General features: G+C 64.7%; 6 protein-coding genes across 6 annotated transcripts; 5 read left to right on the forward strand and 1 right to left on the reverse strand.

Annotated features, from left to right (window-relative positions):
- Positions 1-411: 411 nt before the first annotated feature.
- Positions 412-1,179, forward strand: MICPUN_72034 (predicted protein; the record flags this gene model as incomplete). Its single annotated transcript, XM_002500525.1, has 1 exon — positions 412-1,179. A coding segment is annotated over one exon (768 nt), but the record flags the coding sequence as incomplete, so codon positions are not given.
- A 1,721-nt stretch (positions 1,180-2,900) lies between these two features.
- MICPUN_57054 (predicted protein) lies at positions 2,901-5,357 on the forward strand (the record flags this gene model as incomplete). Its single annotated transcript, XM_002500526.1, has 2 exons — positions 2,901-3,132; positions 3,286-5,357. The coding sequence occupies 2 exons, from the start codon at positions 2,901-2,903 to the stop codon at positions 5,355-5,357; spliced, it is 2,304 nt and encodes a 767-aa protein (XP_002500572.1).
- A 371-nt stretch (positions 5,358-5,728) lies between these two features.
- Positions 5,729-7,837, forward strand: MICPUN_93714 (predicted protein; the record flags this gene model as incomplete). Its single annotated transcript, XM_002500527.1, has 1 exon — positions 5,729-7,837. The coding sequence occupies one exon, from the start codon at positions 5,729-5,731 to the stop codon at positions 7,835-7,837; it is 2,109 nt and encodes a 702-aa protein (XP_002500573.1).
- A 135-nt stretch (positions 7,838-7,972) lies between these two features.
- MICPUN_97165 (predicted protein) lies at positions 7,973-10,174 on the forward strand (the record flags this gene model as incomplete). Its single annotated transcript, XM_002500528.1, has 2 exons — positions 7,973-9,692; positions 9,714-10,174. 2 exons carry the CDS (start codon positions 7,973-7,975, stop codon positions 10,169-10,171), a joined length of 2,178 nt encoding a protein of 725 aa, XP_002500574.1. The 3' UTR covers positions 10,172-10,174.
- Positions 10,175-10,266: 92 nt separating this feature from the next.
- Positions 10,267-13,778, forward strand: MER3 (DNA helicase Mer3; the record flags this gene model as incomplete). Its single annotated transcript, XM_002500529.1, has 2 exons — positions 10,267-12,519; positions 12,585-13,778. 2 exons carry the CDS (start codon positions 10,267-10,269, stop codon positions 13,776-13,778), a joined length of 3,447 nt encoding a protein of 1,148 aa, XP_002500575.1.
- A 107-nt stretch (positions 13,779-13,885) lies between these two features.
- On the reverse strand, positions 13,886-15,060 carry MICPUN_107932 (predicted protein). The gene has a single exon (XM_002500949.1). It carries the CDS (start codon positions 15,004-15,006, stop codon positions 13,921-13,923), a length of 1,086 nt encoding a protein of 361 aa, XP_002500995.1. The 5' UTR covers positions 15,007-15,060; the 3' UTR covers positions 13,886-13,920.
- Between the last annotated feature and the right edge of the window lie 964 nt (positions 15,061-16,024).

Consider the following 16,024-nt stretch of genomic DNA (forward strand, 5'->3'; position numbering starts at 1 on the left):
CTACCTCGAGTGTGGTGTATCGAGCCTCGCCTGAGATGGAATCCGGGCCGTCCAGGCTCAGAGCGGCGGGCGTCGTGGTGCGGGCGGGTCGTCCGAAGATACGCGTAACAACGCGAACGGAACGGGTGGCCGCCCTCGTGCTCCTCGCCGCTCCCGGGTTGGATGGCACGTTCGGGAGGGCGATACACGATGCGTTCAACATCGTCGCGAGCATGCCCGTCTCTCACCTCTCGTGATTAGCGCGACCCGCGAGTGACCTCCAGGGGCGTTCCGAGTTACTCATGCGCTTTTTCTTTTTGCGAAAAGTTGGGGGGTTTCCCGTTCTGAGACCCTAAACCTCGGGACACAACGCGGGGCACCCTCGGGACACAATTAGCCGCAGGCGACGGCGCAGGTGCGACCCGGGACGCCATGTCAAACGTATACCAGCTCGAGCCGCCGACGGAGGGGAAGGTGCTGCTGACCACCTCGCACGGCGAGATCGAGGTGGAGCTGTGGGCGAAGGAGGCACCGAAAGCATGCCGCAACTTCGTCCAGCTGTGCATGGAGGGCTACTACGACGGCTGCATATTCCACCGCATCATCAAGGACTTCATGATCCAGACGGGAGACCCCACGGGCACCGGCCGCGGCGGGGAATCCATCTACGGCGAGTACTTCAAGGACGAGCTCCACTCGCGGATCAAGTTCAATCATCGCGGGCAGGTTGCCATGGCCAACGCTGGAGGGCGCGACACCAACGGCAGCCAGTTCTTCATCACCCTTGAGCGAACCGACTGGATCGACCGTAAGCACACGATCTTTGGCAAGGTCACCGGCCACACCATCTACAACGCTCTGCAGATCGCCGATCTCGAGGTGGACGGCGATCGACCGGTGGAGCCTTACCCGAAGATCCTCAAGACTGAGATTGTGTGGAACCCCTTCGAAGACATCGTCCCGAGGGTCATGAAGAAGCTGGACGGCGACGTCGACGACGAGGAAGCCGGCGACACGAGAAAAAAGAAGAAGAAGGAGAAGAAGAAGCTCAACCTCCTGAGCTTCGGCGAGGAAGCCGGCGAGGAGGAGGAGGAACTCGCAAAGATGGCAAAGCCGAAGGTCAAGTCCGTGTTTGACGCCGACGCCGCGGAAAACGATGGACGCATCGCCAAACCAGGATCAGCCGAGGAGGCCGCCGCGCTGGACAAGGACGCGGAGGAGCTGGAACGTACCAAGGCGTTCCGCGAGCGGATGCGCGCCAAGCTGGCGGCGAGGGAGGCGGGCTTGGAGGAACCCGACGACGGCGACGGCGACGGCGGTTTGGGAGACTTTGAACGTCGCATGCGGGAGAAGGCGGCGGCGAAGAACGCGCAGTTTGGGGAGGTCGCCGCGCGCGTCGCCGCGGAAGCTGCCGATGCGGAGGAAAGAGATGCGAAGCGACGGAGGAAAGAGGAGAAGGCTGCGGAGAAGGAACGTCGTGCCGAGGAGAAGAGGGAGAAGGAGGCCAACCGTCTTCGAAAGCTGGGCATCGGCAAGGCGAAGCTCACCTCAGAAGAGGCCGAGCTCATGACCGCGAGCGAAGTGAGACGGGTCGAGACCAAACACAAGCGCAAGAACGTCGCGGGGCGCGAGAAGGGGATGCTAGCGAAACTCAAGGCGTTCGAGAGCAACCTCAAGGGGAGCCTCAAGGCGGCGGCCAAGTCCGGTGGCGCCGACGACGCCGACGACGCCGCGGAGAAGGACGGGGAGAGCGGCGAGCCCGGGGAGAGGGAAGGCGCCGCGGGTGTCGCACGTTTCGTCTCAGAGGGCTTATACTACGGCGAGGACGACGACGAGGACGATTCCGATTGGAAGAGCCACTCGCTGAAGTTCACGAAGGAACCCGGCCGCGGCGAGTACCACGCGTCGGTGGACGACTACGTGGTGGAGGACCCGCTGCTGATGAAGGGGAAGGAGAAGTTCATGGCGTCCAAGGCTGCGAAGAGGATGAACGAATGGGCGGGGCGGAGCCTGACGTGAGCGCGCGCGCTCGTTTTTACGTAGATTAGAGACGTCAAGAGAGGTCTGGTGCTTACAGCAGTGCAGAGGAGGGAAAAAAAAATGAGCGTCTCGAACCAGGGTTGCGCTGGGCAACCCCCCAGGTTTCCAAAATATTGGCCCTCGCGCCGCGCGCGCGCGCGTGGCCTGCGCCCTGGGTGGCGCCCGCCGCCGAGAAACCCGGCAGGATCGACGGAAGGATGGCCCTGAGGAGTTATCGCGGGTCAGTTTGCGCAGAGGCGATCGGCGAGCGCCCGAGCGCTCGCGCCCTGGGAAGGGCCAAACGTTTCCAGAGGGTTCCAAACTCTCCCCGGGCAGCTCCGCCCAGCCAGCGGAACGCTCCGAGATAGGTGTGGACCTTTCCGCTAGTGTCAGCCATCTTAGTAAACCTGTCCAGAACGCCTCACGAGGGACCAGAGATAGGACATTACCGGAAAAAAGTTCGGTGTGGGTCGGCATGGAAGGTGTCTGGAGGTGCCCTGGGCGTCCACGGAGCTGAGCGGAACCTTCACGGAAGCTCCGTGCACATCCGAACCCTCCGTTTTGGGTTCCGTGTTGTTCATTCGAGGGTCATTTGGGTCGTGACTCAAGAACCTTGGTTTAACTTTTTCGGGGAAACACGTCCGGTTTGGGATCACCAGTTCCAAAGTCACAGGTCAATCTTGATTTGGAGAATTTCCAATTTCCAAACACCTGACAGGATCCGCTGACCCGCTGACCCAGCTGACCCCGCTGACCCCGCTGACCGCCGTAATTTTTGAACTCGTCTGTTTTTCTTGGCACCCTCCAAAAAGCTGGTCCAGCCATCGCCCCGTCACCTCACACTGCGCCGAGCAACAAGCGCACCTCCCGTCACACCGGAGAAGCCACCCTCGGGAGCCACCATGTCGAATGGCTGGGGCGTCCTCGTCGCCAAGTGCGACAAATCCAGGTCCGCGAAGCACCTGGACAGGTCCGTCGACAGGAGCGGCGACGTCACCTCAGAGCCCTTCAGGGAGCAGCCCGACATTGAGCTGCGCCTCACGAAGACGATCGTGGGGCGTATGCTCATGAACGCGGAGGGAACCTCCCGCGCGCAGACGCAAGTTGCCGATATCCTCATCGACATGCCGTCCGGTGCGTCCTCGATGCTCCGTCCCCGAACCTAGAGACCCGGTCCTCGCTCTCCCGTTCAAAAGATGGCACCCCCCAACACATACCCGAGATCCAACAACCCTGGAGCGCGACTTCCGTTTCTTACGACACGATTTCCACGTTCCGCGCCATCAGTGAGCGCAAAGCACTGCGTCATTACCTGCGACGAGCCCGAGGGCTCCGATACGTACGTCATCACCGTCACGGACCACTCCAGGCACGGTGTCCAGGTTAACAAGAAGAAGATCTCGGGCCCCACGACGCTCTCGCACGGCGACGTCCTCACCCTCCCCTTCGGCATGGACTACGAGTTCCTCGTTCTCGATGACGGCGCTAAACCCATGGCACCCAAACCCGCGGAGCCCAAGAGCGCAAAAAAGACCCCGGGCAAGCGCGCCAAGTCCGTCGGCAAGGCATCGGCGGGCAAGAAGAAGGGCGCCTCTGAGGACGACGACGCTGCGGCCAAGCGCGCCAAGTCCGGCGATGATGACTCCCCTTCCGCCACCAAGAAGCTTTTCGCCGACGACACCAACGCGCTGGAAGAGGCGAAACAGCTCGAGGACGCTAACGCTAAACTCCGCGACGAGCTCAAGGCTGCCAAGGAGACGATCGAGGAGCGCGATCGCACCATCGCCGAGCACATCGAGTCGGCTGAAACGACCAAGGCTCAGTACGAAGAAGCGCTCGCCGCGGCTGCCAAGGAACACAAGGCCAAGCTCGCCGAACTCACCGCGGATGCCAAGAGTCACGATGCAAATGTCGCCGCGATGTCGGCGTCCTGTGAAGCCGCGATCAAGTCCAAGGAAGAGATGCAGGCGGCGCTCGATCGAGCCGTCGCCGCGCGGGAAGGGGCGGAGAAGAACGCCGCAGAGACCGCCGCCGCGCTCGAAGAAGTTAAGGCTGCGCTCAAGGACGCCGAGGCTGCCGCCGCCGCCGCCGCCGAGAAAGCCGCGGAGGGATCCAAGGAGCTCGAAGCCGAGAACGCGTCGCTTCGCGCCAAGCTCGAGGAGGAACGAACCACCACCGCCGAGAAGGCGGCTGAGATTCGCGAGGCTCGCGAGAAACTCGAGGCGACTGAGGCGGACCTCGCCGTCGCCAAGAACGACGCCGACCAGCTCGCGATCAAGCTCGCCGAGGCTAAGGCATCCCTCGCCGCCGCGGTCAAGCGCGCGGATGAGGCCGACACCTGCGCCGCGCCGCTTCGAGCCTCCGAGAACGAGGCTCGTCGCGTCTGTGCGCGAAAGGAGGAGGAGGCAAAGGCGATGGCCGACAGACTCGCCGTCGCGAGGATGGCGCACAAGCAGGCGATGGCCGCGCTCAAGGAGGTCGGACTCCGCCTGGAGTACGACGGCACCGGTGCGGCCGCCGCCGAGGCTGACGCCGAGGCTACCGAGGCTGAGCCGAACACGGAACCTCCCACCATGGATGACGGGGCGGAGGATGCGCCCATGGACGCGGATGGCGTCGCCGGCGCCACGCAGGCAGCCCCCGGGGACTTTGAGACGGAAGACGCCATCGACGAGGAACCCCGAGAGACCGAGAACGAAGGCGATAGGATAGTCGGCATGGACGTGCTGTACGCGTCCGTGCCCGCGTCCGAGGTGCCCGCGTCCGATGTTCCCTCGTCCATGGATGACGGGTCCGAGGATGAGCCCGTCCCGGACACGGAGCTCGCCGCTCCCGCGGAGGGCGCCTCGCCGGTCGCCGCGATGGCACCGCCGAGCCCGCGCGAGCAGCCCGAGTCCGCGGCGCGCCACAGCGTCGGTGCGGCGACACAGGAGGCCGCGGCGGTACTCGGCGGCGGGGAGCTCGGAGGGGCGCCCGCCGAGGAGGAGGGCGAAGAAGAGAAGGAGGAGAAAGAAGAGGAGGCGGAGGACGTCTCCTCCGGATCTGACGCCGAGGAGAAGGGCTCCGAGTCGGAGGATACCGAGGAGGTCGAGGAGGAGGAGCCCGAAGCTGCGGGGAATGCCGTCGAGGAGCCCGAGGCTGAGGAGCCCGAGGCTGATGAGCCCGAGGCTGATGAGCCTGAGGCTGAGGAGCCCGAGGCTGAGGAGCCCGTTGAGCCGGCGCTGGTTGCCAAGGTTGCGGTGCCCGAGGAGGAGAAGGAAAACTCCGCCCCCGTCGACGCGAGTGTCGGGAAGGAGTTGCCCTTCAGCTCCGAGGTCGAGGACGTCGCGGCGGTGCCCCTCTCCTTTTTGGAGGACTGAGTAAGGTCGCGAGTCGGGACGGACGAGGGTAGGATCACGCCGGCTGATGCCTTTTGCTGTATGACGAACGAAGAACCACTTTCACACACAAAAATTCGCCGCCCTTTTTCGCGAACCGTCGTCGTTCCGCCCAGCATCAACTTGCGGCTCAGGCGCGTCCCTTGGTGCCGAACGTTGGGGCAGGTCAAAGTGAACCGATCTATCGGGAGGCTCACAGTGAAGGCGCGCGAGAAGGTCTCGGCTCGAATCCTCACCTCGTCTCGACCGAAGTGGAAGTCCGCGTCGTCCTTGGGCGTGAAGCTTCCTCGCGTGGGGACACAGCGCGCGCACGGCGGCTGATCATCTTGGCGGGGGATAAAGGAGGGTAAAAGATGTGCGGGATCTTTGCCTACGTGAACTACGGCGTGCCGACCAAGCAGAAGGCCATCGTGGACAAGCTCCTGAACGGCCTGCGCCGCCTGGAGTACCGTGGATATGACTCCGCGGGCATTGCCATCGACAACGGCCCGAGCCTTGACGAGCTCTCGCCCATCGTCCTCAAGGAGACCGGAAAGATCGACATGCTCGCCGATTTTATCACGAACAAGGAGAACCTCAACTCCGATCTGTTCTTCGAGAACCACTGCGGCATCGGACACACGCGCTGGGCGACGCACGGTCCCCCGGCGCCCCGCAACAGCCACCCCCACACCTCAGATGCCAACAACGAGTTCCTGGTGGTGCACAACGGCATCATCACCAACCACCAGGCCCTGAGGGAGATGCTCGAGCGCAAGGGCTTCGTCTTCGAGTCCGAGACGGACACCGAGGTGATCCCGAAGCTCACCAAGTACCTCTACGAGAAGTTCCACAACCGGGTCACCTTCAGGCAGCTCGTCATGGAGGTGGTTCGTCAGCTCCAGGGCGCGTTCGCGCTCATCTTCAAGTCGTCGCACTACCCCGGCGAGCTCGTCGCCGCCAAGCGAGGCTCGCCCCTCCTCCTCGGAATCGTCGAGGAACCCGGCAAGAACGCGCCTCACGCGGTGCTCACCTCCGAGGGCTTCAAAACCAGCAAGGAGGGACCCATAGGCGACGAAGCGCCCAGGGATAACGGCGGTAAGAGGCAGAAGACGCTCAAGAACCACGTGGAGTACTACTTTGCCTCGGATGCGTCCGCGATGGTTGAGCACACCAAGCGGGTGCTCCACCTCGAAGACGACGACGTCGCGCACCTGCACAACGGCGGATACGGCATCTACCGCATGGAGCGGAGCAAGCCTACGTCCGGGACGTCATCCCCGGTGCACTACGAGCCGACGGTGCAGAGCGCCGAGGTTGAGCGCACGGTTGAGACGCTCCAGATGGAGGTTGAGCAGATCATGAAGGGGAGCTTCAAGCACTTCATGCAGAAGGAGATTCACGAGCAGCCCGAGTCCATGGTCCAGACCATGAGGGGCCGCATGGTGACGTGTGACGAGGGCAAGACTGCCGAGCGCGTCTTCTTGGGCGGTATGGTCAACTTTGTCAGCACCATCCGCAGGTCCAGGCGAATCATCCTCTGCGGTTGCGGCACTTCCTACAACTCAGCCATCGCCGTCAGGCAGCTCATGGAGGAGCTCACCGAGCTCCCGGTCACCCTCGAGCTCGCCTCCGATGTTCTCGACCGCCAGTGCCCGTTCTTCAGGGACGACACCTGCGTGTTCATCTCCCAATCGGGTGAAACCGCCGATACCCTAAAGGCTATGCAGTACGCGAAGGAGCGAGGCGCGCTCTGCGTCGGCATCGTCAACACCGTCGGATCCGCCATCTCCCGCAGCACCGACTGCGGTGTCCACATCAACGCGGGCGCGGAGATTGGCGTCGCGTCCACCAAGGCGTACACCTGCCAGATCGTCGCCATGGTCCTCCTCGCGCTGGCTCTCTCCGAGGATTCCATCTCGCGCGCGACGCGTCGCAAGGAAATCATGCAGTCGCTTCTGGGCCTTCCCGAGGCGGTTCGCACGGCGCTCAAGCTCGACGCACAGATGCTCGCGCTCGCGGAGGCACTCAAAGATGAGCAGAGCCTCCTGCTGTTCGGCCGCGGGTACAACTACGCCACTGCGCTGGAGGGTGCGCTCAAGGTTAAGGAGGTTGCGCTGCTGCACTCTGAGGGCATCCTCGCGGGCGAGATGAAGCACGGCCCGCTCGCGCTCGTGGACGAGACGATGCCCCTCGTGGTGGTGGCCACTAGGGACGGTAGCTACGCGAAGCAGGAGAGCGTGGTGCAGCAGCTTCGCGCCAGGGGCGGGAGGCTCATCCTCATCGCCACCGAGGGCGACGACCAGATCGCGGAGGTCGCCGGGAAGGACGCGACGATCATCTGGGTGCCCGAGGTGGAGGACTGCCTGCAGGCGGTGGTGAACATCGTGCCCCTTCAGCTGCTGTCGTACCACCTCACCGTGCTGCGCGGGCACAACGTGGACCAGCCCAGGAACCTGGCCAAGTCCGTCACGGTGGAGTAAGCGAAAGGTCTCTGAGACCATTAACACTACATTTATTCAATACGAAACTGAGAAGAGTTGCGAAACAAATTAGATCTCGTCATCGTCAGTGGAAGGTGCCGGCGGCGTCGACGGCACGGCTTGAGTATATCTAGGATGGCGTTCTGGAAGCCCGGATCGAAGAAACCCGAGGCGTCGCTCCCTCTGAGCGCCGAGGTTGATCGCGAAGGGCCCGGGGACTCGGGGGGGCGGCTGGTGGTCTTCAATCGCAACGAGAATCTCGCGTTGCAGGCCCAGCGGGAGCGCCTCCCCATCTTTAAGACCCGCGACGCCATCCTGCACCTCGTGGAGACGCGTGCGACGACCGTGTTGGTGGGGCAGACGGGATGCGGCAAGACCACGCAGGTGCCGCAGTACCTCGTCGAGGCGGGTTGGACCGCGGGCGGGCGGCTGGTGGCGTGCACCCAACCCCGCCGCGTCGCCGCGATGACCGTCGCGTCGCGCGTCGCGGACGAGATGGGCGTCACGCTGGGCGCGGAGGTGGGCTACGCGGTGCGATTCGAGAACGTGTCCACCCCGGGGGTCACGCGCGTCAGGTTCTGCACCGACGGCGTGCTGCTGCGGGAGCTCATGGAGGATCCGCTGCTGTCGAGGTACTCGGTGGTGATGGTCGACGAGGCGCACGAGCGTTCGCTGGCCACGGACTTACTACTCGGGCTCCTCAAGAAGGTGCAGCGCCGACGACCGGATCTCCGGATCATCATCGCGTCCGCCACGATCCAGGCGGAGGAGTTCGCCGCTTTTTTCGACACGCGACACCTCGAGCCCAAGCCCGCTTCGGAGGCGTCTTCGGTGAACGCGCCCTCTCGAGAGCCCGGGATCGTCTCCGTGGAGGGCAGGGCGCACACCGTGCTGATCCACTACCTCGAGAAACCGGTGCCGGACTACGTGAAAGCCGCGGTCGGGGCTGCGATCGACGTGCACCGCGCGGAGGGACCGGGCGACGTCCTCGTCTTCCTCACCGGCGAAGAGGAAATAGAGGCGGCGGTGAGCATGCTGCAGGAGGAGGCCGAGGACAACTCCAGGCGGTTACTGGGCGGCGGCGCGGGAACCAACCCGGCGGGTGGACCGGAGCGCTTCACCGTGCATCCACTCTACGCGGGGCTGTCCCCCGCGCAACAGATGGAGGCGTTCAGGCCCGCACCGAGGTACACTCGAAAAATCGTGGTGGCGAGCAACGTGGCGGAGACGTCGGTGACGATCGAAGGCGTGGTGTACGTCGTGGACTGCTGCTTCGTGAAACAAAAGGCGTACGATCCGACGCGCGGGATGGAGTCCCTGCTCACGGCGGAGGCGTCCAGGGCGTCCGCTAATCAGAGGGCGGGACGAGCGGGTCGAGTCAGGCCGGGGAAGGCGTATCGACTCTGCACGGAGAAGGCGTTTCGAGATCTGCCGGAAACTGCGCCGCCGGAGATGATCCGATCGGACCTCGCCGCGACCGTACTGCAGCTGAAGGCGCTGGGTATCGACAACATCATGAACTTCGAGTGGCTCTCGCCGCCCCCAGCCGCGAACATGATCAAAGCGCTCGAGCTGCTCTACGCGCTGCAGGCCATCGACGACGACGCCCGGCTCACCAAGCCCCTCGGCATGCATCTCGCCGAGCTCCCGCTGGAGCCGCAGCTGGGCAAGGCGCTACTGGTCAGCGGCGAGCTCGGGTGTGTCGAGGAGATGCTGACGGTGTCCGCTTACCTCCAGGTGCAGACGCTGTGGGTGTCGCCTCGGGGCAGGCAAAAGAGGCTGGACGAGTGCAGGGACAGGTTTGCCGTCGCGGAGGGTGACGCGGTGACGGCGCTCAACATACACACCGCGTGGTGTAAAGCGGGCGGGGCGCAAGGCGGAGGACGTGCGAGATCGTTTGCGGATAAGAACATGCTCTCGCACCGCGCGCTGGTCAGGGCTTCGGATATCAGGGCGCAGCTCGCCAGGCACGTTCGCAGGGTGGGGCTGGTGGTTTCCTCCGCCGGGAAGGATTCTGCGCCCGTGCGTCGCGCGATGACCGCCGGTTTCTTCGCGAACGCCGCCGCGCTGGCACCTCACGGGGGAGGGGCGGAAGGATCCGCATTTAGGTCGGTCAGAGGGGGCGCGACGTTGTTCATTCACCCGGGGAGCGTTTTGTTCAGGGCTAGGCCGGCAATGGTCGTGTACGCCGCCGCTGTTCGGACGGGGAGGGAATACATGCGAGACGTGACGGCGATCGACCCGGAGTGGCTGTCAGAACTGGCGCCGCACTTTTACGCAATGACGCAGCGGAGCGGGAACGAGCGGCCGGCGGACGCAGCGGCGGTGTTTTAGTAATCTACGAAGGTAGCAGACCTTCAGTTGAGAAAATTCTGACGATGAAAGTTCACAGCTGTGGTTTTCACGACACTTCGGCCCGCGCGGGCGACATGGGGTCACGACCGTGGGATGCCGATTACGTCAGCGGCGGCCCCCCACCGCCGCTGCGCGCGCCGCGGCTCCGCGCGACCCCCGTCCCTCCTTCCTCCGCGCCTCCAACAGGCCCGCCTCCCCCTCCGCCCTCACGTTCCCCCCCGAAAGACTCGCGCGACCGCGTGCGCTCCGTCGAAGAGCTTCCGCCGTGCTTCCAGCCCATCTTCCCGTCTTTCAAGTACTTCAACGGCATCCAGGCGGAGATGCTCGACTTCATCCTCTCCTCGGCGCGCTCGTTCGTGGTCAGTGCACCGACGGGCTCGGGGAAGACGGTGCTGCTCGAGCTCGCTATCGTCCAGATGCTTATGAAGCACGTCGACCGCGCGACCGGCGCCTTCAACCACAAACCCGGCGAACTCAAGGCGATATACATGGCCCCGCTCAAGGCACTGGTGCAGGAGAAGAAGGAGGAGTGGATCGCTGCCTTCGGTGCGATTGGCGTCGTGTGCAAGGAGCTGACGGGCGACACCGATATCGTCTCCTGGAGCGAGCTGAACAACGTGGACATACTCCTGACTACACCGGAGAAGTTTGACAGCATCACGCGCAAGAACAAGGACAGGGGCGGCATGTCCTTCTTCGGCGACTGCGCGCTCGTCATGATCGATGAGGTGCACCTGCTGGGAGACGAACGCGGCGGATCCCTCGAGGCGGTCGTGTCCCGGCTGAAGGTCCTGAGCGAAAAACCGAGCCTGAGGGGCGCGCCGCTGTCATCGGTCCGGTTCGTGGCTTGTTCCGCGACGGTGCCCAATCTCGACGACGTCGGCCGCTGGCTCGGTGCCCCGTCCCCCGACGGTGTCCGTCACTTCGGCGAGGAGTATCGACCTGTCCGCCTCGAGACCAAGGTTCTCGGGTACGACCCCGCGAAGAACGATTGGATGTTTGAGAGGCGACTCAACGAGCGGCTCTACGAAGTCGTGCTCAACCACTTCCAGAGCAAACCCGCGCTCGTGTTCTGCTCCAGCAGGGACGGCGCGTCCTCCGCGGCGAAGGAACTGGCAGAAAAAGCCAGGAACGCGAGCCGCAACCCTTTCGTGCGAGATGAAAGGCAGCGCGAGTCCCTCCGCGAAGCCGCGGGCCGAGCCGAGAACCGTCAGCTCAAAGTGGTGATTCCGCAAGGCGTGGCGTTCCACTCCGCGTCGCTCGATTGGTCCGACCGGGAGCTGTGCGAGCGGCTGTTCAGGGATAGGCTCGTCACCGTGATGTGCTCGACGTCGACGCTGTCGATGGGTGTGAACCTTCCCGCGTTCCTGTGCGTGGTGCGGGGCACGAGGCAGTACGCGGGTCAGGGCGAATACCGCGAGATTGAGAGGAGCGCTCTGCTGCAGATGTGCGGTCGCGCGGGTAGACCGCAGTTCGACACCTCCGGCGTGGCGGTGATCATGACCCAGAAGCACACCCGCGTGATTTACGATGGCCTGGTGCACGGTACGCAGCCCATCGAATCCAACCTGGGTCTCGCCATGGCTGAGCACGTCAACGCCGAAATCGCATCCGGGATAATCGCCGACAGCGAGACCGCGATGGACTGGCTCAAGCACAGCTTCTTCTACATCAGGGTCACGCGGAACCCGCGGCACTACGGCATCGCTCCGGGAAAGAATCCAGACGTTGCGTGCGGCGAGATCGTCGCGGAGAACCTCCGGAAAATATCCGCGGCTCACATGTGCGAGATCGGTGAGGATGCGGCGGCGCCTCGGGGTAACTTTGTTCGGCCCCTCGAGGGGGGCCGCGTGATGTCTGACATGTACATTCGATTCGAGACGATGAAGAGGATAATGTCTGTGCAGTCCCCCGCGAGTGTGCCGGATCTGCTCATGACCCTGTGTGAGTCCGACGAGCTCTCGTCCATCAAGCTGAGAAGGGACGAGAAGGTGCTGCTCAAGGGCTGGAACCTCTCCAAGGACGAGCCCGCCATCGTGCGCTTTAAAGTAACAGAAATCCGGGGCAAGACCGGCAAGGTAGCGGTGGCGAAGACGATCAAAACAGCCGCGCAGAAGATATACATCATTGCGCAGGAGACGATGAGCGACCAGTTCGCGACCGTGTTGCCCCCGAGCATGCGAATGGAGGTGGAGAACGTCTTCCAGAACGGGCGCCGCATCATGCAGGGCGCGGCGAGATACTATGCAAATGTTTCGAAGAAGGGAAGCTTCGCCGCATACTGCAACGCGCTGCGACTTGCAAAGGCGCTGGACATGCGAATGTGGGTACGTACTCGCATTACAAGTGCCTCCTTCCCGTGTCTCGGACTCATCGACGTTCCCTTGCATAGGACGACACCCAGTTTCCGATGCGGCAGATTCCCAAGTGTGGCAAAAAGTCTGTGCAGGCGCTCGCGAATGCCGGACTCAGATCGTTGGACGAGGTTCTGGCGCAGGATCCCCGAGCTCTCGAGCGGATCGTCAACAAGGCTTTCCCGCACGGGAACCACCTCCACGACGCCATCCGCTCGCTGCCTTGCGCCATGATCCTCCGCATCGAGCGCGCGAGCGAGATCCGGGGCGGCGGAATTACCGCGACCGTCACCTTTGAGCCCGAGGCTGGCGCCGGCGGCGGGGGCGGCGAAGGCACCGACGCGAGCGTCACGGAGTCCAGCCGCAGGTGGACCGCGCGCCTCATCATCGGTACCACATGGAACGACGAGTTGTTGCACAACGAACGCATCTGCCAGCGGGGACCAGCGCCGGACAACGTCGAAGCCGGCGTCCCCGTGACGCGATCTGTGAGCCTTTCCTCGGCGCCACCCGGGGGCCAGGAGGTGACCATCGTGGCGACCCTCATGTTCGACAAGTGCGTGGGCAGGGACACGGACGCCGTGCTCAGAGTCCGCGCGACGATCACCGGCGGCGGAGGAGGAGGAGACGCGCAGTTCGAGAGGCGCATGGGAGCCGTGGAAGGAAACGTCGCTAACGTGGTGTCACCAAAAGGGAGGAATCGCGTCGCGGCTGGCAAGGAGAACAACCTCTCGCCCGCGTTCTGCCGGCTCATGGCTGCTCCCCCCGTCGCTCCCAAGCCCGCGCCCAGGGCCATCTGGACGGAACCCATGATACCGGAGACCGCAACGCTGGGTTCGAGGCCCGTCGCGGTTTCTGGTCCGTCGAAGGAGCCGTTCGACGCGTTCGAAGACGTCCCCGAGTGGATCCCGGCCGCCGCTGGGAAACGCCGGGCGCCGGATGACAACGACGGGGGATGGGGCGGTTGCGACGACGCGGACGAGGATCTGAGCTGGGGAGGGGCGGACGCACACCATGGACCGCCCCCGATGTGCCAACCGCCGACCTTGATCGTGATCGAAGATGACGACGATGAAGATGGGCGGGGGAGGCGCGAGCCCAGGCCGGATCCGCCCAAGCGGGTCAGAGCCGCCGCGGTTTTCGCCGAGCCGAGCACGCCCGTCCCTGACGACGCCGGCTTCACGGATCCCACGAGCGGACTGACCCTGGACCTCCTCTGCGACGACTGGTGAGACGAAACGGCGCCGAGGCGCGTAACGCACGAACGGCACGGGTGACCGACGGCACAGAATGCTGTCCACGCGAGTCAGAACGTTTTTCATTCCACAAATTTCGTGATGATTTCGATTTGCGATTTCGTTTTCATTTCGTTTCCTACTTGTATTCCTCGTCATTATCCACGTCCTTCTCTCGGTCGCTGATGACCGTGATGTCCCTTCGAATCTCCGCCAGGCACCTGACGAACATACCCTGCATCTGCTCAATCGTCGAAGCGCCGCTTTCGCCCCTCGGCTTCCCCGCGGCAGTCAACCTCGTGGCCGTGCCGTGAACCTCGACCGCCCTCGCGCACGCCGACAAAAAATCTTCAAGCGCCGCGAGCAAACCGGAGCGGTCCTCCGACGTCATCGCCCTGGGATCGACTTGAGGCTTGGGGGAGCCCGTCACGGCTTCTTCCTGCTTCGTGTTATCGCTCTCTTCGTCCTCCTCGTCAATCTCGGGCGTCTGCGATGACTGGTCGGACATCGCCCTCTTTCGCGATTCCTCCTCTGGGAAAAACGCGCGGCAAATCGCGGGAACGCCGCCGTTGACGCCCGCCGCGAGGCTTCCCTGGAGCGAACGTTGCAGCGCGCCGAGGCATCCAGCCACGGCCGCCGCGGAAGCCGCATCGTCGACCGCCGCGGCGTTCGCGCTCACGCCGCCGACCACGCCGACGACGGCACTGCTCGTGGCGCCGTTTCTCAGCTCGTCCCAAGCCGTCGCCGCCGCCGCGATGGCCCGCGACTGCGCCCGGAGCATCTCAGCCGCGGATGACGCCGGGGACATCTCCGTCGTGGACTCGTCCGTCACGAGCAGACGGGCGCACAGCCCGGGGAACTTACCATCCACGCGCGCCGTGGTGCGGCAACGCCACGTGATGCGCAGCGCAGCCTCGGGTCCCGATGGCTTTGGCGCACCCTGCGGCACGAAAGGCGCGTCAAAGACAAACGCGGATGCGACTGGAAATTCCTCGCCGCCGACGGCGCCGCCGGAAAACTTGGCAGCCTTTGGAGAGTTGGCCGGTGAGTTTGGGTGAGAATTCGACGCGTCATCGTCCATCGCGCTGTACACGGGCTCGACGGCGATGATGTGCACGTGCGCTTTGCCCTCGTGCGCGCCGTCACCGCCGTTGGCGGGCAGCGGGGTGATGGGCGTGCCGACGGGGCAGTTGCCCGCCAGTGACTTTTGCAGCCGGCGGAGCATGTCGCCGAGGGTCCGATCCCTCGGCTCGCGGTGCACCCACGTGCGCCCGTCCAGCTCATCCCACGCGGTACCGACGAGTCGCACGCGGTAGTAGGTCGCGGGCGGCGGGGGCGGGCCCGGGGGCGGAGGAAGCATCCCGAACGACCCGGATCCCGCGGCGCCCGCGGGTGGAACCTGGTGCAAAAATCGGTACACCCCCGCGATGCCCGTGTGTGCTCGCGCGAGATCCCCAAACGCGCGGCGACGCTCCCAGGCTGGAAGCGCCACCTTCGCCGCGCGCACCGCCGCCTCCAGGTGCCCGCCCTTCACGAACAGTCGCACGGCCTCGGCGATGTGCGCGAGAACCTTCTCCTCGGAGATTTCCTCGACGCCGCAAAGTGCCGACCTCGCGGCGGCTGAAGTCTCCTGGTGAAAGTTGAGCCCATCGCGGCCGAGGGAAGCGCATATGCCCCGCAGATCGTCGACGTAGGACTCGCTCCACACGCACGGCGCGCTCGCAGCGCCCGCGGCGGCGTGCGCCGCCGCGAGCGCTTGCATGGCGACGCCCGCCGCCGTCGCCGCTGCCTCCGCCGCCTCCACCCAGTGCTGCCCATCCTCCAACCGCTTGGACAGGGATCGCAGCGCCTTGCAGTGCGCCGCGGGCGCCCACGAGAGCGCCGCCGCCACCGCACACTCCATCTCGACGACAGCCTCCACGTCGGGGTTCGCCTGGAAGTACGCAAGCTCGCGGAGCCTGGCGGACGCGGACTCGAGCGCCTGGACCGTCGCGCCAGCCGCGCTCTCCCAACCGTCCGAAACCGCCGAACCCCGAACGGGCCTTCGCAGCGACGACAGCTCGGCGGCCAGCGCGCCCCTCCTCGCCGCGGCGCCGAGCGGGGCGTAAAGCGCCGCGCAAAGGGCGTACGTGAGCATGGGGCGGAGCACGGTGACCGCGCCCGCGGCGTTCAGCGCCGACTCGAGCAGCGCGCGGAGGCACGTCACCGCCTCGGCGCGAAGCTCGGGTAACGGCGACGACGCG

Source organism: Micromonas commoda, chromosome 3 (genome assembly GCF_000090985.2).
Source record: "Micromonas commoda chromosome 3, complete sequence".
Classification (NCBI taxonomy): domain Eukaryota; kingdom Viridiplantae; phylum Chlorophyta; class Mamiellophyceae; order Mamiellales; family Mamiellaceae; genus Micromonas; species Micromonas commoda.